Genomic DNA, 21,205 nt, shown 5'->3' on the forward strand with positions numbered 1-21,205 from the left:
ATATGGTTGCCAAATTAACAGCACCAAGTTGTGAAACAGTCAGGAATTTTAAAAAGCATCCCTAGGGTACTCAACATTCGCCACTCCTTACTAGAGTTTTCTGTTCAGCCCTGAGCTCCACCATCCAAGAAAGCTGTGGAAAGGACTAGGAGAGAGCTTACTATTATAGATAGCCAAGAAGGCAATTTGAAGGTTGCAGATTATGGGTAAAGCAAAAATTTCCTTTTCTGAGAAAGAGAAGACTGACAAACATAGCATGGTTCTGAGAGCATATGAAAGACTGGACATAAATTGATGAATCACTTTTCTTCATCCCTAGTTAGGAGCTGAGGGAGGTGATTGGTCTAAACTTTTGGCTACATAAAGCAGTCCCCACTTAACCCACAAGCATTCCTAAAAAGAATCCAGAAAGAGCAGATCATTTCCCTCCATTCACTGCTATGGATGGAACAACTACTCTGGCTTTGAAGCCTGAATTGATCCTTATGGCCGCTAGATAAGATCCACTATCTTGGCCAGGTGAAAGGTGACTGAATTTCATTCCACAAGAGAAATTAATGGCAAACTTTATGTTATATATATTTTGCCAAAATAAAAAAATGTTTTACCAAAATCAAAATATATAAAAACTGCTAGAAACATACAAAAACAGGCAGGTTATTAAGATAAAGAAAACTGTGTAAGGCACGTTTTGGATTGCCATGCATGGACTGACAATATGGAAAAGCAGCAAGAAGACTAAGTTCAGACGTAAGGAACAGTGTCCTCATAGTGGGAGCCGCTATGGCCAAAGAAGATGGAAGGGATAAGTCTTTTTCTCTGAAAGTCATACACCAGTTGGGAGTCTCCAAAATTAGGAAAAAATAACTCAAACAACTGCTATTTATTAAGTCTCTGTTTTCAGCCAGGCACTGTGCTAAGTACTTGTAAATATAGTATGTCACCTAATTGTCACATCAAACATGAAGAGGGTATCATTATTCCTGTTCTTTATGGGTTTAGATACCAGGGCTCAAGGAGGCACAATTTTATCACAATACAAGTATGAGGTGAAACCAGGATTTGAGAAGAGCTCTATCTAACTCCACAGCCCATAGTTTTTCTACATACAATGCTGATTCATATGCAGTTTAGCCTAAATGCAGAGACAGGACTGGGTAATCTCACATTCCCCAATTCATAGAATATCTCTTCTTTTGTGAATGTATTAGATGTAATCTTTCATCAATATATGACACTCATATCCCTCAGGATTAACCTCAAAGTTCAGTTTCCTGAAAAAAAAAACCAAAGTAACCTTTGTAAACAGTTCAGAACCATTTACCATGCCAGAGAGTAAATATATGTGCATATTAAGGCTAAATCAATAATATAGTCAGTGCCTTGGTACCACAAAACCCATGTAACATTTATAGAGTACCTACTGCATACAAGGTCACAGTCTGAGTACCATGCAAGAATACTAAAAGATTAGGCCAGGCACAGTGGCTCACGCACTTTGGGAGGCCAAGGTGGGAGGAGCACTTGAGGCCAGGATTGAGAACACCCTGAGCAAGAGCGAGACCCTGTCTCTACAAAAAAATAGAAAAAGTAGCTGGGCATGGTGGCAAGCACCCATAGTCTGAGCTACTTGGGAGACTGAGGCAGGAGTATAGCTCAAGCCCAGGAATTTGAGTTTGCAGTAAGCTATCATGATGCCCCTGCAGTGTAACCCAGGCAACAGAGCAAGACACTGTCTCAAAAAAAAAAAAGAAAAAAGAACACTGAAAGATCAGAATTTATACTCCTTGCCTCCAAGAGCTTGTCATATTACTGTTAGAGGCAAGACAAACACACAAAGGACACTAAAGAATAAAGGTGACATACAAACATGCAAATTAAACACTTACATGCTAAGAAAATAAAGTATTTATTTGCCCAGTGAAGTTCCTGGAAGAAGTATATTTAGAACACTGCTTAGGTGGTCAATAAATGATTGTGAAGATAAGAAACACCAAGCCATCCTTGAATAATCAATAGATACTTATTCTTAGGTTCATTTTAAAATACTACCAAAATTCTAACCTAGTGCAAAAGGTAGTTTATAAAGGAATGTAGTAATTAATATAAGTTAAAGTGGTTATAAATTTTTTTTTAATTTTTCTAACATGGATATCAAGATTCCTTCCTTTTCCTGCTCTCATTATCTGTAACACCACCTTTGCTCAGTTTTTCTCAATCAGAGTTGGAAGCTGATTATACCCAGACAACTACCATCATGAATACAGCCAGGCTCCAAACACATAAAAACTACACCAACAAAGTCAAGGCCAGATAAGATTAACAAAATAAGGAAAGAGAAGTATAAATAATGCTCACTAATATATATAGGGGAAGTATTTTCTAAAAACCAAGGATCATGACTAAAGGTGCATATCTCCCTGCATACATACAACAGGAGCTTTCAGGTGGGTAAAGCACACAGACTATCATGGCTGATATTATAATATATTCATAAGATGCATTCTAGAAGTCATGTTCCTGTTATTTCAAATTAAATGCAAACACGAAGTCCTTCAGCCCATATCAGATGCTTTGATTGTTATGCTGCCTGTTTTCTAATCCCATACAACAGTAACAACCTGAGTCAATGCAGACTCAATCTCCTCCTCCAAGTGGGGGCCCCTCTGTCACTCTCAAAGTATCCCTAGGCAGTTCTGAGATATGAAATCTTCACTCAATTTCTTGTCCCTCTCATTTTAATCCATTCAAAACTCCTCTGATAAAAGACCAACCGCCAGACCTGAGATACTTTAGTCTCTCTATGGGGAAATGAAATTGATTTTCTTCATTTTCACACAAGAGGATCCCTGGGTAACAATATTATGTCCACGCATATCCATAATAAAAAAAAAAATGTAGGCAACATCCTTTACTGTGCCAGAGGCTGAAAGGTATTGTGGAGTTCCTGGTGAAGGTAAGAATTCTGGCTTATGCTGTTAGACCATGAGTTTCACAAGTACAAGGGTGACTTCTAAACAAGAGAATAAGTGCTTGGGGCATCCCCATCTGCTCTAAATCAGCCACAGTGGGAGGTCAGGAGGGGTCATGGGTGAGGGTGGGGAGGGGAGTGGGTGAAGGGCCAGCTCCACATTCTTCTCGGCTTACATCCACCATATCCTGTCCCTTCTCTTCCTGCACACCTGAGTAAATGAACTAATCACTTTCTTTCTTCAATCTTTTGACTTTAAGGAAAAAAACAGAATTTCAGGGCCTTTAAAAAACCTTTCCCAACTCTGAAATTCATTAATTCATATATGTTTTATAGAATTTCATTGAAAAGTTTAAATGATGGCTTATTCTTAAAGGGAGAACATGAAGTATTAGAACGGTAGCTCTTTGATACTTTTTATAAACAATCTTACCTGAGGCTGCAATACATAACAACAATAAAAGCAGAGATGCTCTGGTTGAAGAGAGAGTGTGAGCCTGGAGCCCCAATAGCTAAGCCTTCCTTGTCCCAAACCCAACCCCACATGAAACACCTGTTCTCTCAAACCCCATCTGATAACCATTGACCTAGAGAAAAACATGCACACTGCCATTCAAAACTCTCCTCCCGGCCCTGGGCATTGCCAGGGAAGCCTCCAGGAATATCTTTCATGGCTTTCATGGGAAGAACATACCCGCTAACAATAATTCTGCTTTCAATGTATAGCATGGAGTTTTAAAACCATCTCCACTTCTCAAATGTCCTTTCTTATTCATTCACATTTTTATTACAAATATATGAAACAAAACATTTCGGACAAATAGTTCCACAATATGCTCTAAATATTAAGACATATAATTTTCCATATTTTCCCTAAGTTTTTTACTTGGGATGTATTTGGAAGTTGATACCCTGAAAAACTCTTCTTCCACGAGATAGAAAAATGCAACTTGCTTCCCAAAGTCCAAATCTCCTTACATAAAAATCAAAATTATTAACCACAAGAACTAACCTGCAGACACGGGCCGGAAAATATAACTTTTGCCAAGAACGACACAGATATTGAGAATGATCTATCACTCTGATCCAGTCAAGTTCATCCATTGATACTTCAATGAAGTACGAATAAGACCTGGCAATCAAAAGGAAAAAACAGGAAAAAAACATATTAAAATAATACAAAGCTATATTTTTAAAAAATGTTAAAAGCTACAGAAAAATAGAGAATTCAATAATTGTATTTTCTTATTTGACTTTTTGTTTTTGTTTTTGTTTTTTTGAGACAGTCTCACTCTGTCACATGGGCTAGAGTGCCATGGCATCAGCCTTACTCACAGCAACCTCAAACTCCTGGGCTGAAGCGATCCTCCTGTCTCAGCCTCCCGAGTAGCTGGGATCACAGGATCACATCACCACACCCAGCTAATGTTTCTATTTTTAGTAGAGACAGGGGCTCACTCTTGCTCAGGCTGGTCTCGAACTCCTGAGATCAAGCGATCCTCCCACCTCTGCCTCCCAGAGGGCTAGGATTATAGGCATTAGCCACCGTGCCTGGTCAATAATTGTATTTTCTGCACAGTCAAATTCAGATAACAATGAAAGCTGTATACATGCCTCTATTGTTGCATTCACCCACAATGCATTGAAATTATCTCTCAGCTTGTGTGTCTGCCTTATCAAATAATAAATTGCTTGAAACAAGGACCATACCATATTTATCCCCAGGGTCTAGCACAGTGCTTGGCACTTATCAGGCACACAAAGCATTGGCTCCTTTTCAAACATGGCCAGATGCCCTTCCCATACCATATTAGCAGATTAATAAAGCCATGAGAAAGGGAAAGAACAAAAAATAGGCAAGGAAGAGGCATGCCTTCTCCCTATCCTTTCCCTGGCAATGTGCTCCACCTCCCCTCTCAGGAGGAAGACCAACTTGGAATGGTTCCCCACAGAGGCCAGCTTGTCTCCTGCTACTTCCCAGTCTCCTACCATCCCACACATACAAGCAGTCTGCAAAAAAAACAAATGACATGGGTGAAGAGATAATGCATGCTTCTTTTGGGTACAACTTAAAACTGCCAGCTAATAACCTGGCAGTAATGAAAACAGCCTAGCATCTTCCTCTAGCCAGCTACCCTGGACCATTACATGCTGGTCCCATACTCAACAAATCTATATTCCCCTGTCATGAACCAAATTTAAATTTGAGATGCAGTTATTGCTTGTACTGTAATATCAACAGGAACAATCTCAGAAGATTTAGGTGACCATAAATGTCAGCCTGCAACCCACAGTTGTGGCCAGAAAAGGTCAGCTTATTTTGTGTCTGCCCCTCATTTTCTACTGTCCCCTCACTCCCATTCATTTTATCGCTCAGTCTCAAACTGGTTATAACCTTTTATTGAACCTCTCTGGGTTATCAGTAATGCAGGATATAATTTTACAACATGTCAGAATCTTTTTGGCTTAAGATTCTGAATTTTTCACCTTTGCTTAGAATGATAACAATTTCTGTGAGAAAAGAACAGTTATGTGGTAAAGTTAAGTCTCCTGTGAATGTAACGTACACACTAAAACAAAGTGGCCTATAAATATTTAACATCCTAGAAATAACTACTTTCAGTTTCAAACAGACTAACCTTTTCTTTTATTATTTTTATACTAATTTCATTATTAATTAAATGAGTGAAATATGTAAAGCTTTTAGAACAATGCCTACCATATAAAAGTAATGAAAGTACTATATAAGTATTATTATTATACTCTTATTAATCAGAGACTCTTGGAAATGAGATATGTGAATTAGCTCCACTTTGCCAATTAAACATCATATATACAAAAAATATATATACCAGGAAACGTATTCTTAATAAAAAAAGGAAACAGGGAGAGTAACCTGGGGACCGCAAGTACCCATGCACATCAGAAATGCTGACTTCCCTCACACTTGGCTCAAATGGTGTAAAAGGCCAGGGTGGTGGCCGGTGGTGCTGACAACAGAAACACATTACCTTGTGAAGTCTGCAGGGCATTGTCACCATTACTATTAAGCCCTTCAGGCCCAGACCTACAGAGGCATGAACAGTATCTAGTTTCTGGGTATGGAGGGTCTAGGTCAATGATAAACAGCAGTACAGGAGGCAGTTCAGTTCTTGGTCCCTCATACTGCTCTGGTACTACTGCCATCACGGATGGACCTGGAAGCGACAGTGGGTGAAAGTAACACAGTGCTAGAAGGAAGGCAGCATCCTGAAGCCACTGAGAAATTGAGTGGGTTTCCAGGCTAAAGCCCATCACATTTTTTCAAAATCTGTTTTGAGGATGATGTCTATCCACACACTAAAAAACAAATTTTCTCTTCATCCATAGGGTAAAATGCATCTAAAAAGTTATAACAGATGGGTACAGTGGCTCACACCTGTAATCCCAGTGGCTCGGGAGGCTCAGGTACGAGGACCACCTGAGGTCAGGAGTTCAAGACCACCCTGAGTAACATGGCAAGAACCCACATCTGAAAAAAAAACTAAAAAACTTAGAAACTTAGCCAGGCATGGTGGCCCGCACCTGTAGTACCAGATACTCGGGAGGCTAAAACGGGAGAATCCCTCGAGCCCAGGAGTTTGAGGCTGCGGTGAGCTATGACTGTGCCACTGCACTCCAGCCTGGGCAACAGACGGAGACCCATCTCACAAAAAGAAAAAAAAAAGTTACAGTATCCAAAAGTAATGAATCAAGCAAATAAATAACATTAACCTATATGGTGGAATACCAGATAACTATTAAAAATAACATTTTAGAGGAGTATTTTTAAAAGGGTAGAATGTTCACAATGCATAAATTATAAAATGAAGTTAGCTTTTTGTACATGTAATCTTTATTTTATAAAACTACGTTTATATAGGTTTCTGATCTATGTATGTCTATACATAATAAATAGAAACCGCTAATCAGATATATAAAAAAACTGATAACAGGTGGTGAGATTATTAACAATTTTTATTTACTAGCAATTTTTATTTTCTTCTATGTGCTTTTCTATATTTTCTACAATAAACACATATTCATTACTTTTATTAGCAGAAAAAAACAAAAAAAAGTTATTTATTTTTTTAAAAAATATCTTTTAACTCTTTCCCCAGAACTAAACTTCAAGAGAACTAACAGAGTGATCACAAAGAAACAAACCATCAAAATCTGTAAAACCGAAATAGATGACCACAAACCTAGGTTGTCATGCTAAAGACTCACCGGCTATCCCGGTCCCACAGGAGTATCCGTATGTGATTGATAATGGATGGCTGACCTAGCTTAATTTCGATGCCTGAACGGCAGTCATCATCAATTGGGTGCCTAGAAAATCCATGATCCAAATCATAATTTTGAGTGTCACCATCTAATAAGGCAGACTTCAGCTCCCCTTTAACAACCTGGGCTCCATACTTCATGGTTGCAATGTTTTCTTCTGGTACTACAGTTAAACACAGAAAAAGCAAGGTTAATGGCTACTTACCAAGTTATTCTACATTTTGGGGTAAAAAAATTAAATTCTAGAATTCTACAGTTGATTCTAGTATTTGCATTTAATTTAAAAATGGCATAGGCAAGTTTACGGAGATAGACAATATGGAATGTCTATGAGGATTAAGACACCATTTAGAGTTTAAATTTAATGTCACTATCACAGCCACAAAAGTACGTAGGGACTAATGTTATTTTTTAGGACAAACAAATCAGCTCTGCTGAGTTCATTCTATTAGTAGCTTTAATTTAATATCTACTGAACAAAAATAGCATGTAAGATGACCTGTACTGGCCATCTGGACTGAGGACAACGTACAAAAGCAAAGCAAACAGGTCAGACAGCTGACAAACAACTAAAAGAAAAGGTTCCAATATGCCACAGCTGTTAGTTATACATGGACTGCTGAATCAATATAGCTTAAAGAAAAAGATTATGTTTAAAAGAAGATACATTTTTTCTTCACTTGAGAATTTTTAAAAATAAAAATTTAGTCTGTCATCAAAATCAGTATTGTGGTCATTAATAAATCCCCTCCCTCTCCAACATTAGATTTATTAAGTGCCAATTATCCCTGGGAAGGCCTAGATGCAAATTCTGCTTCACAGATCTGGAATCTGTCCTCCAGGTACTAACACTCTAAAACACACTCTCCATGGAGAGACAAGAGGCTGAATAATGTTAAGACTTTGAAGAGTCAGAGTTGAAACAGTGGTGCCATGTTTAATCAGGTGTATCACTCTCTCTAAACTTCAATTTCTCAACAGGGCCGTATCTATCCCCCAGGCGTTTTTGTTTGTTTGTTTTAAGGATGAAATGAGATGACGCCTGTAAAGCACATAGTAAGCTCTAAAAAAATATAGCCATTACTGTTACAAAACATATATTAAAAAGTACACAACGGTAAGAGAAATATGCAAGTTTACAGACTATAAATAAATACTGGATTCTCACAGAACACATACATCTTGGCTGTGTGATTTGAATAGTGCAAAGTGTGAGCTATAATCAGGCTCTTAGGGAAAAAGATGGTAAGTAATTCATCACTGCAGATTTTTTGGAAAAAGAAAATTTTAATTTCAAATGAAGACAGGTAAAGAGAGTGGCTCCAGAAGAGGACAATAAATGCAGCTGAAAAATGGAAGCTGGGGTGGGGTTCAGTTAACTAGCAAAAGACTAAGACAACTCAGCAAAAACAAAACAATCCTAGTCACGCTCAACTTCTTACCACCAGAAGTTTAAATGCTATAGATTTATAACTTTCTAAGTTCCAGTAGCTTGTGATAATCATCTACAGTCTTCCTATTTAACAAATCTTATATGATGTATATTATTGCAAATATTAATTCCTTTGATTTACTTCTCATGATAATACTTTCAGTACAGTACTACTCTTATGTCCATTTTGCAGATGAGAAGTAGAGGTAGAGAAATGTCAGATGTACTTATTTGCCCAAGGTACATAGCTAGCAACTAGCAGAGTTGAGATTAGAACGCAAGCAGTTGTCTCCAGGGGCCCTGTTTTTATAATAACACAATGCTTTGCAACCTCCCTCATGAAGGGTTTCTGATGGATGAACATATACCTTTCCCCTCTTTCTAACACCCACTTCCCTCTAAGGTTGCCTAAGACGCATAGGAAAGAAACAGATAGTCTGGTAGAGTGGAAAAAAAAGTTGTACTTAAAATGAAACAAACCAAGTTTAAAACTCAGGCATGATCACTCACTACCCCTGAGTGAGGCCTTTTAGTCTCTCTGAATCTGTCTTCTCATCTAAAAATAATACCTTGCCCAACCCACCTCACAGGGTTACTGTAAAAATTACACTACAAATAATCTATGCTAAAGTACAATGTAAGTATAAAGCATTCATTCAGTCAAAAAGCACCTTCTGAGGACTCGATCTGTACCAGGTACTGTGTGAGGCACTGGGAGGGACTTAGTGAACTCAACAGAGATAGGCCTTTTCCTCCTGAGGCCTCCAATCTAGAGATGAAGCAGTTTACAAGCAAGCAAGCAAACAAAAGCTTCGAATCTGTGCCTTTCAGGCATCACTGATACATAACGACTTGGTAAACATAAACATTTTTTCCCTTCTTGTTAGGTATAAAATATGGAGGAACAAAGTCTGCTGCTGCTGACCCCTGGAACTCTCTCTGCCAGTTCTGACGCCATGAGTCAGGACTAAACCAAAGGGGAACATCAAGCTTTCAGATTTATAAACTAATGTCACCTTTTGATATTCTCTAAATATAAGCTTCTTAAGCACTAAAGTTTATCAAGCTAGGGAATAACATACTAAGCACAAAAATTTCAAGTGACTGCAACTACAGTCTAAAATGGAAATAAAATTTCTACAAGTTTAAGGCTTCTTTTGAAGTTTACATCAAGAATACTTGAGAACTTTTCTAACAATTCTTGATATAGATTCATTCCCTGAGAATATTTTTCACTTCAAAATGGTGAACATTTATACAAGTGGTAAGTCTCTTATGGTAACTATGATTTGAGTATCTCACTGGATAAAAATACAACTGCAAACGCTTTTTGTAAAATCTATAATTAAGTGATGAATTTAATAGGAAGAGTGATCATGAGAAAATTCAAATCATAATAAAATGATTCAAACCATAAATATTCTCAGTGCCTACATTTGTTTATCAGTAAAGAGCTCTCAAAATATACAAGATTGTAGGGATTAAACAAGATAGCAAATGACAATCATAATATTTTTACACTTGTAATTTTTAATACATTTTACAAACATTAAGGAAAAACATTAAGCTTTGAAGCTCTACAGCTAGATAGAAACAAGCCAACTAGTAGAAAGAAAAACTAAGGAGAAATGAAGGAGGAACTGCCCCTAGTTACAGAGGCCCAAAATCTGAGTGGTGCTGGGTTGATTACCCTGTGTTTTTCTTTCATTGCTTTATGTTCTTAATCATCTTTTATCAAACTCTCTATTACATGTAGGTTGAGATGGTTGAATTCACCTTGATGGATTACTGGGATCCAGACTTAGTTCTCTGCCCACTGCAAGCTACTTACCCAATTCTGTCACTTAAATCATCTTCTACTCCCTATCCTGACTTCCCCAAAGAATGTATGGATCCTCCTTTCCTGTGAATATTCCCCAAAAACCCTGGCATTACAAATGACTTTCTCAATAACTCCTATCATACCTTAACTTTCCCCATTGTCCTCATTCTCTGCAGGCCTCCTTTCCACATTGGACAGTACTGGTACTCAGACATACCACAGAATGGAGATAAAAAAAGCCAGGCAGGAGAACCTCTGGAACACCACTCCCCTCGAGAGACACAAGACCAGCACTTTGGTTCCAGCTCTGGCCCTGGTTTTACTTAGTAATTTAGGAAAGTTGCTTGGAAAGACCACAAAGCTGAAAGGACCGTCAGCCAACTCATTCAAAGAAGAAAAATGTCCCAAGCTGCCTCCTATGTGCTGGTCACTGTCCTAGACTCAACCTTCTGGAGCTCACCATCTAATAAGATAAGAGCACATATATAGACACTAAATGCCTCCACAGAGGAAAACTTATTAGAGATGATTTATAAACCCTCTACTTTAGAGATGAGATTTTCCCTATCACAGCAAACTACAGTTGGGAAAACACAATAGTATCAAAAGTCTAGGAGTTTTCAAAGTATTAAAGGTTCATTATTGTTATTACTGTTTTTATATGACAGGTGAGACAAATTTAAAGTCTAGTTTACAAGCAAGGGATGGATTCATTCAGTCACTCCTTTATTTAAAAAAAAAAAAATTCTAGATTCAGGCACTGTGCTAGGTACTGGAAAAACACAGACAAAAAACATAATTACAGGCCTCCAGAAGCTCAGTCTAGTAGGAGTCTAGGCAAATAAACCAAATGATAATACCACAGTGGCAAGCTCCTCAGTCTGAGGAATGGAAACTACAGGAATAAGTACAGGATTAAAAGGACAGATTTAAACACATACACACACACACAAACCAATAATTTAACTTAGCAGTCCTATGAACAGATTGACTTTTACTCAATAAGGAAATCGTGAGGATAGAATTTGTTATATGCTCCCTATTATAAACATGCAGAAACAAGAAATTACTGTTCTTTCCCAGTCTAAAATCTGAGATGTACAAAATAAAGTATAACTCAGCCTTAATAGAAAAAGCACTAAACTTCAAAACAGAAATATCTCCACAGCTAAGATAAAGCTAAAGGTCTTCACATGGTACAAGTAGTTCAAATATCTTAAGGAAAAAAAACTTTATTAAAAAGTTAATTCTCTTTCCCCAGCTATATAGAAGAATGCTCATCATTATATATGCATAAAACTAGTCTAAACTACCTTCCAGAAAGACCAACCAACCATCACAGGTAAGTTAAAAACACTTTTTGAATCCTCTTTTTTTTTTGGCTTAAAATTTTTATTTTATTTTTTTTTATTTCAGCATATTATGGGGGTATAAAAGTTTAGGTTACGTATATTGCCCTTGCCCCCTGCAATCAGAGTTTCAAGTGTATCCATCCCCTAGACAGTGGTCTTTTCTTTTTTAAAGGGGGAAAAAACTCTTTGATTTGGTAAAAGCCTCAGGGTATGCGTCTTTAAGAATTAAACTTTCCAGTAACCAATGATAATGAACTCAAAGAAAGAAAAAGCATTAGTGTCTATGTCTCAGCCTCAAGATAGAACCTTTCTACATTTCATGAGAAGTCCCCAAAGACACAGAACCTATACCCAGGGAAGAACAACAAAAAATTCTGTCACTAATTTCAAAATAAGTAGACCTATCTTTCCAAATCAGCCCAACAACAGCTCTGAAATTTTAGATCCTTTTTTTATAACAGTGAAGAAATCTGATTAAAGAAAATAATGATATGAATGTTTAGATAACATTTACTTAGAAAATAATCTGTTTTTTAAGGATCGGATAGGAAAGTGTTATGCTTCGTTTGTATTTATATAACTACCCATATTCTTTAAAAGTCAGGAAAAGCAGACTGCTATTTAATTATTACTCAAGTTTAGAAGTTATATAAAAGATTCCCAAACATGATATAATCTCTTCCTAAAGCTCCCAATAAATTACTTCAATATGAAGAATTTAACCTTGGTGAGCAATAATCTCAGTATCATTCCAGCACTGAGTGCCTCAACTTGCTGAGTACTCCTTTTCACAACTAATCTCAAGGATACATTATAAGCCAGGTCTTACCCTTATACTGATCAGCTGATCAATTTCAAGCTACCAGTAACTACGTAAAATGGCCAAAACATCTCCTTAATCCTGCAACCACGTCCCACGCCTATTCCTATAATGAATCCAGTTCCAGGGCCCTAACAGCACCTCAAATCAAATATAGAGCAAGAAAAGAGGAAAAAGGAGCTTATATAAAAGAAGATATGACAATGAAGATTTGGAAAGTCTGAAATTAATAACTCATCTTGTTACCTCTCCAACCTCTGTCCTCCTACACTTTATCCAAATCTGACCCTCAAACCAGTACCACTCTCTAGCACTTCTAATTTCTGCATGGATCTCTTCCAAACTGTTCCCTCTAGCTACCATATACTATTTCTCTCTCTCTTTTTTTAATTTCAGCATATTATGGAGGTACAAAAGTTTAGGTCATGTATATTGCCCATGCTCCCCTCCCCAAGTCAGAGCTTCAAGCGTGTCCATCCCCTAGACGGTGCACATCGCACTCATTATGGTAGGTATACACCCATCCCCACCCCCACCCCCCACATCTGCCGGACACTCAATTAGTGTTATTCCCAAATGTGCACTTAGGTGATGATCAGGGAAACCAATTTGATGGTGAGTACATGTAGTGCTTATTTTTCCATTCTTGGGATACTTCACTTAGTAGAATGGGTTCCAACTCTATCCAGGAGAACATAAGAGATTCTATATCACCGTTATTTCTTTTTTTTTTTTTTTTCTTTTTGAGACAGAATCTCACTCTGTTGGCCAGGCTAGAGTGCCATGGCGTCAGCCTAGCTCACAGCAACCTCAAACTCCTGGGCTCAAGCGATCCTCCTGCCTTAGCCTCCCAAGTAGCTGGGACTACAGGCATGCGCCACCATGCCCAGCTAATTTTTTCTATATATATTTTTAGTTGTCCAGCTAATTCCTTTCTATTTTTTAAGTAGAGATGGGGTCTCGCTCTTGCTCAGGCTGGTCTCAAACTCCTGAGCTCAAACGATGCACCCGCCTTGGCCTCCCAGAGTGCTAGGATTACAGGTGTGAGCCACCGCACCTGGCCATCACCGTTATTTCTTATAGTTGAGTAATACTCCATGGTATACAAATACCACATTTTACCAATCCACTCTTGTATTGATGGGCATTTGGGTTGTTTCCACATCTTTGCAATTGTGAATTGTGCTGCTATAAACATTCGGGTGCAGATATCTTTTTTATAGAATGTCTTTTGTTCTTTTGGGTAGATGCCCAGTAATGGGATTGCTGGATCAAATGGTAGGTCTACTTGAATCTGTTTAAGGTATCTCCATATTGCTTTCCACAGAGTTTGCACTAGTTTGCAGTCCCACCAGCAGTGTATGAGTGTTCCTGTCTCTCCACATCCACACCAACATTTATTGTTATGGGACTTTTTGATAAAGGCCATTCTCACTGGAGTTAAGTGGTATCTCATTGTGGTTTTGATTTGCATTTCCCTGATAATTAGAGATATTTCTCTGTTACCTTTCAGCCCAATTCACAAATCAGAGAGGCAGTACATCATATATATCTACTATTTTTTCAAACATTCATAGCCTCATTGACTGTGCAACCAGTCTTCTGACGACTCAACAACTCACCACAATTTATATACAAAAGTTTTTCTCAATTTTCATTCTCCTTGACCCCCCAGCATCATGGTATACCACTGACCACCTTCATTCATATAAAAGCTCTCTCCTCTGGTTGGCCTCAGTAATTGTCTTCTAACCCAAATATCTTCCCTCCTCTCCAATTCCTCTTTCTCTACCTTAAGTCCCCTGGCTCTAGGTCTTCGCCAAGTCTCAGACTTTGATCTTTACTTCTTTCTCTATATTCTAACCCAGGTTTCTATACTTTTATCACCAGCTTTGCTTTCATCTATACTTTTATCACTTTTATCTATACTTTTATCAACAGCTTTGCTTCCTAAACACCAGTAATGTGTTGCTATTTCCCATTAGACATTCTCCTCGCATTCATTCACCAAGCATTCACCAAGTACCTGCTATATGCTATTCACTGTGTTAAATGTTGAGGATACAAAGATCAGTAAGGCCTACAAAGATTATCTCTGCCTGCAAGGATCAAAGACAAGTAAACAAAAATGTTTAAAACCATGTGATCAATGTGATAATTCTCACACAGATATACAGAGATGAGGAAGAACTTATCAATAACAATAATATGATAAGAATGGCTTTCTAAATTGAGCTCACATATTATTTGCACACGTCAATTAATTCTTATAACAATGCTAGGAGATATCAAAATTAAAGGTAAAACTCCTTAAGTAATTTAATACCAAATCATACAACTAGTAAGTGACTAGATCAAGATTTAAGGTCAAATGTATCTGGCCTAACACCTATACTAGTCTTCTATGCCCAGTGAAAAGTAATCTAGATCTGATGAGTTAGGAAAGAAGTCCAGGTTAAGGACACCTATTTAAGATTAATCAGTATTTCAAAAGAGTGTTTGAATCCATGGTCAAGAAGAGATCACTCAGGGAAATAACTAGCATGAGACAGAACTTAAAACTTACATGTCCCAGAAATCCTCAAACTCAATGAATCTAAAAATAAGCTCAGCATCTTCATCAAAGTACTGTTATTTCTTAGACTCTAATACATACCTAGTTTTCAAATTTTAACATTTTTGAAACTGGGAAGTGGACATCATAGTGTGTCATGGTTTAATTGGCAGTATTGTTTCCTTTCTTAGTGGTACATAAAATAACGGTGCTTCAGAATTTATGGTTTCTTAAATTTGATAAAATACGGTAACTTTCTCCTAAACTTAATACCCAAATTTAAATCTGTTGAATCATCAAGACCTAATTTTTTTTCCATAATATCCCTTCTATACATCCATTATTTTCCATTTTCCCTGCCATCAATCTAGTTTAAGGTTATATCAATTGTGCAAAAATTAAATACTCACCTCACTGGTCTCCCTGAATCCAGTTTTTCCCTATTCCAAATCCTCAAGCACAGCATCATAGATTAATCTTTCAAAACTACCACTGTACACATGCTACTCTCCCTCTCTTAAATTGGTTCCTCACTGCATATAAAGGAGATTATAATCTAGTTCAAAGACTTCCATAATATGGCCTGAGCTGACCTTCATATACTTTGTTATTAATTAATATAAGCCTTCTACTCTAATCAAGCTCTTCTATTCATGGTGCCTCAAATGCTCTAACCTCTCTCTATTAACCTCACCAGTCTTCCCATGTGAAATTCACCCAACCCTGATGCCATTCAAATCAAATGTCAAGGCTCAACTGAAGTTTCATAACCTCCATGAAATCTCTCTCCCTCTTTTGAAGTTCCATAACATGTACCCTCTCGAATACTGTTGTATTTAACTTTTCAAGGCAGTTATGACTTATTTCCACAATAAAATTAAAGGATCAAAGGCAGAGACTATGTTTTACATTTACGCAGCATAGTTTAGTGGTTAATTACACAGCCTCTGGAGCCAAACTACATGGGTTTGACTCTCAGCTCTGCATCTTTCTGTGTGACCTTGGGAAAGTTACTTAACCTCTCTGTGTTTCCATTTCCTCATTTGTACAATGCAATCTAAAAAAAGTACCCACTTCAAAGGGGTGTTCTGAGAATTAAATGGTCATGTAGGACCTGTTCTTGATACACAGTAAACCCTTTAAAATTGCTATTATTTTCAGTAATAAGAAAAATCACATTAGGTGGTGATAAGTGTTGGAAATACTACATAAGTGTTAGCTACACTATGTATGTTACAAAAATGTTAGCAATGATTGTTGTTATTTAGAATCTATTCGTTCATGGTACCTAAAATAGTAAGTACTCAGCACATACTCAGTATTTACTTGATGAAGAAAGTGGAAGAAAGATCTTAGTGTGAGCAGAAGGTTTTCAGGGAATTGTCTATTTCTGACATTCTGGGGAGCAGCTGGAGAAATCTGTGCAGGAATGGCAAGAAATATCTATTTTGCAGTCTACAAAGGCAATGCAATCTCAGACAGAATTAACAGGAAAATGATAGGCATGGAAAGACATTCCATAGGAAGCAGAGCTATATATTCATAGACCTATATGTATCATATATACTTGTACTATAGTTTTGTAGTTGAGAACGGCATAGATGTAAACAAAACTCTTGGTAAGTTTAGGATAAATAAGTACTTACTGAGCATGCCTCTATAATTGAGGTCCATATCCCGGCTCTCTGATCGTACTTTAATAGCATCCAGAATGGCATCAGGAGACAAGAGTCCCGAAGGCCTCACAACATTCAGAAGTTCAGTGAGGCTCATCAGAGGCAAACGCACAGCCTGCATGATTTCAGCATGATTCTCCTTTGAATTGTGTTTACACCAGTTTAACAAGGCTAGGAAAATATCTTTTTCAGGAGCTGCAAATGAATCTCTTAATACGATGTTTAAAAGTGCTGTCTGAAAAGGATAAAAAGGTAAAATTCCAGTTATTATGAAGCTCAACCATGTGCATGATCAATCAGAAAATCTTACAGAACTGCAAGTATGACTTATATTTAACCAATTAACTCTTTTTGAGCCTCTTCTTTCTCTATGCTTCGTACTCATTATGGCTATGTGAATAACAAGAGAGGATGGTAGCACCTTTCTTTCCTGGTCAAGCATCTTGTACCACTACATCAAGCATCTAGTATTTCCAAACACATTGGCACCCATCCTTTTTTAAAACAGCAAGAAGAAAAACGGCAAAGTAAGGAGCTGTCAATACATACGTGTTCTTCAGGAAGAGTATACATTTTTAAGTCAGTAAGATACATCTGGCATTTAAAATTCAAAACCTTTTGTTCCACAGTATTACTGCACTATCACATTTTTGGTTCTCAGATCTCCAAACTGACCTCCAGCAATACTGGTACAACCCTCAAAAAACCTTGCCTTTAAAAATTAAGTAGGACAATAAAAATCATAATATACACTCAAATCAAGATATATAGCTTTCCAATAGGTTTTCTCATTAGAAATATCCAGGTTCTAGGAGGAATACAAGAGAAAGAGAGACAACCACCACCCAGAGTTCAGAGAAAGACTTGAACAAAATAGTTTTATTCTAGCTATAATAGTGAATTTTGAGCCAGCAAAAAAAAAAAAAAGCAGTGACTTAAAGACATCCAATGATGCATCAGATCTCCTTTATAAATTTTCCCTCTTGCTATAAGAAATTAGTTGCACTCTCTGTCAGAGAAAAACAAAAGCAAAGGTAGTATGCAATACCACAACGGATCCTATTCGACTATCATCACCTTGAAAACAACCACCCAGCAACATAGTCTCTTTTGCATACAAAACTTACTGGAAGAACCTTAAAAGAAAACAGAAGCAATCAGCCTCTGTCTTAAACGATTTAGAGCCCCAGCAGCCAGATGCAAGTGGCTAGACCAGATAACCTCCTCAATACCAATGATTTTTATTTTTTTTATCTTAGCCCATTGCTATATTTCTACTGTACAGGTATAAATAAAATAATGCATGTCTATAAATTACTTGTAGACAAATGACACACCTTAGAAAGGGAGAGGAAACCTTCACTTGAGAGCACCTCCTGAGCATTCCTGTCCATGAACATGCAGCACATACAAGTTAACTTGGGAAGCGAGTAGAGACTGGCAACATCAAAAGTCATACAGACATTCTGAATGTTAAGTATGGTACAGAGATACTCAGAGGTAGAATCCTCCAGCTCTGGAAATCCATATTTATGAGCTAGGCTCAAAAAGTCCAGCAGCACCTCTTCCTTCTCATCTGTCAGCGTCGCCCGCCCAGTGTAGATGTATTTGAGTAGCATTGTGAATGCGTCTGCAGTGGTGTCTTGGAGAGGGATTTCTGCTTCAGGCTGAGACTCTCGCATTCCACCATACAGTAATGCTCTGCACATTAGAGAAGAAACATGTGAAGGAAACCTCAAATAGGATTTGTTACAAAACATAGGAAATAATGGTTATCAACATTATATATAAATCTGTCTAATGATACAAAGATTCAGGTGAAGATATGCAAAGTAATCATTTTTGTTTGTTTGTTTTCTGCTTTGTTTTTTGAGGCAGGGTCTCACTTTGTTGCCCTGGGTAGACTGCAGTGGCATCAACATAGCTCACTGCAACCTCCAACACCTGGGCTCAAGCAATCCTCCTGCCTCAACCTCCTTAGTAGCTGGGACTACAGGCACATGCCACCATGCCTGGCCAATTTTTGTTATTTTTTGTAAAGATGGGGTCTCACTATGTTGCTTAGGCTGCTCTTAAACTCCTGGCCTCAAGAAATCCTCCCAAGTTGGCTTCCCAAAGTGCTAGGATTACAGGTATAAGCCACCGCACCTGGCCAAAGTAATCATTTTAAATAATTCTCCAAAGAAAGCAAAAGGGATGATTTTAAAACTATTATGAATTAATCCTATAAACAATTAAATTAGTTAGATATTTTGAGAGCTCAAGATATGTAATAGACATTAAACAGAAAGATGATGGGTGCAGTGATGCACGCCTAGCTACTCGAGAGGCTTGAGCCCAGGAGTTCGAGTCCGGCTTGGGCAACATAGCAAGACTCTATCTCTAAAAAAAAAAAAGAAAAGAAAAAAAATGCTAAATAGAAAGATGAAAGTGATCTTTCAAAAGGAACAATGAAATCAATATAAACATGTTAAAGGTCAATAAGGCAGTTTAAAAAGTAAAACTCTATAGGAAACATAAAGTCAGAAAAAACAGTTAAATGCCAATCTGATATCATTCTCCCCTGTCAGACTGGCAGAAATTAAAAAGTCTGTTAATATCCAGTGCTGCTAACGCAATGGGAAAACAGGTTCTTTCATGCACAGCTTTGAGAGTACATATAAATGGACACTTCTTTTTGGAAAGCACTCTAGTAACAGATATTCAAATCTAAAATGTGCATACCCTTCAACTCAGTAATCTCTTAGGACTCAATTCTAGAGAAATAATACAGTAAAGAAATGTGTAAGAATATATACTGAAACAATGGAAAAATCTAAATGGACATCAATAGAAAAATGATTGAAAAACTGAGATTCTATGGAGCCATTATAAAAATCAAGAGAGATCAATATGTACTATCTTGGGAAGATGTTCAGGATATAATAGGCAAGTAAGTCAAACTGCAAATCCATATGTACTGCATAGAAAAAAGTATATAACCACATACTTGTATGTGTATGCACATATGCATTACAGATATATCTGTTTAAATCAAGAAAAATCAGAGAAAATTTATATTAAACTGTTAACAGCAGCTGTCTCTGGGGAATGCTATTAGATGACTGAGGGGGAAGGACTTTCATTTATTACTTTATAAATTAAAAATGAAATTACTGATGGGATTATGGGTGATTTGATTTTTTTTTTTTTTTGGTCTTTCAGATTAAAAAGAAGCCCTACATTATTGCTTATCTGTTAATCTAAGAAATGAAAACTGGACAATCCAGTCATGTAATGAATTTGAATTTCTAAGTCTATTAGTCTAGGAGGAATAATATGAACCAATCAAACCTCAAACCTGTCAGGAAAGAAAGGGTGGCCAGAAGAGGACAAGGAGTGCAGAAAGAGAAAGAAGGGTGGAGAATAAGAAAGATCTCAGTGACAGCAAGACAATGGGAGTAACAAAGAAATTTTCTCTGTTCCTAAGATTCTCACGGAAGGGCCAGCATTTCAGGGGTGACCTCCACACCTGCCTAGAACTTCTCCTACCGTCCCTCAGAACCTGGCATTCTTGCTTGCCTGAGGAGAACAGGTGAAACCACCCAGCAAAAGATTCATGCATATTCTGAGCATACCTCTTCACTGAGTTATGTTCTGCCTAAAAACACCCATGAAGGTTTTCATTAGTCCAGAGAGCATCTAACCATAACTTAAAATTACGAAATTAAAAAACTACTCCTTGCTGGGGAGACCTCAACAAGACTTACTCCCACTCCAGTGTGATACATGGTCTTTATTTGAATTCTCAATGCTTTAAAAGTGGTTTTGACGAGGCTCCCTTGGAACACTAAATATGAACCCTCAACTTCAACAAGAAGACAAGCGCAGAAGTTCAATGTTTACTGTGAAAAATTCTCTCCAGCACAATTAGCTTGTCTTTACCAGGGAATCCATAGGCTCTTATGACAGCACTTAGGCCTCTCCTGGCTGCTGCTGACAGTTAACTTTCCTTTGCACATGAATAGTGTTGGCAATGAGAATCTGTCTAAGATAGCATTGGTAATGACTCTGAGCTTATCCTAGTGAGATAACAAATATTACAAACATTCAATAACCACAAAGACATCAGTCACAAGCTCCATAAGCGAAGGGCATATATTCCATTCACTTAGTATGATCTTCAAATTTCTAAAAGTATTTGAGTTTCTTTTAAGAGTATACTGATATCCACATACAGTTCTTTCAAATTAGTTTTTAAAGAGGGCAAGATATACGTCATTAACAAGTATTA

The 21,205-nt window shown here is 37.4% G+C and overlaps 1 protein-coding gene across 2 annotated transcripts in view; it reads right to left on the reverse strand.

The window, feature by feature from the left end:
* The window catches only part of BTBD9 (BTB domain containing 9), a 386,230-nt gene that overhangs the window by 325,681 nt on the left and 39,344 nt on the right, over positions 1 to 21,205 (reverse strand). For both annotated transcript variants that reach the window (XM_045541884.1, XM_045541885.1), the window contains exons 3-6: positions 18,270 to 18,633; positions 16,903 to 17,167; positions 7,220 to 7,439; positions 3,984 to 4,103 (exon numbers count right to left, since the gene is read on the reverse strand). In XM_045541884.1, the coding sequence (XP_045397840.1) occupies positions 3,984 to 4,103; positions 7,220 to 7,439; positions 16,903 to 17,167; positions 18,270 to 18,633 (969 nt within the window). The remainder of the gene's footprint in view (positions 1 to 3,983; positions 4,104 to 7,219; positions 7,440 to 16,902; positions 17,168 to 18,269; positions 18,634 to 21,205) is intronic.

The sequence above is a fragment of the Lemur catta genome, chromosome 2 (assembly GCF_020740605.2).
Source record: "Lemur catta isolate mLemCat1 chromosome 2, mLemCat1.pri, whole genome shotgun sequence".
Taxonomy (NCBI): Eukaryota; Metazoa; Chordata; class Mammalia; order Primates; family Lemuridae; genus Lemur; species Lemur catta.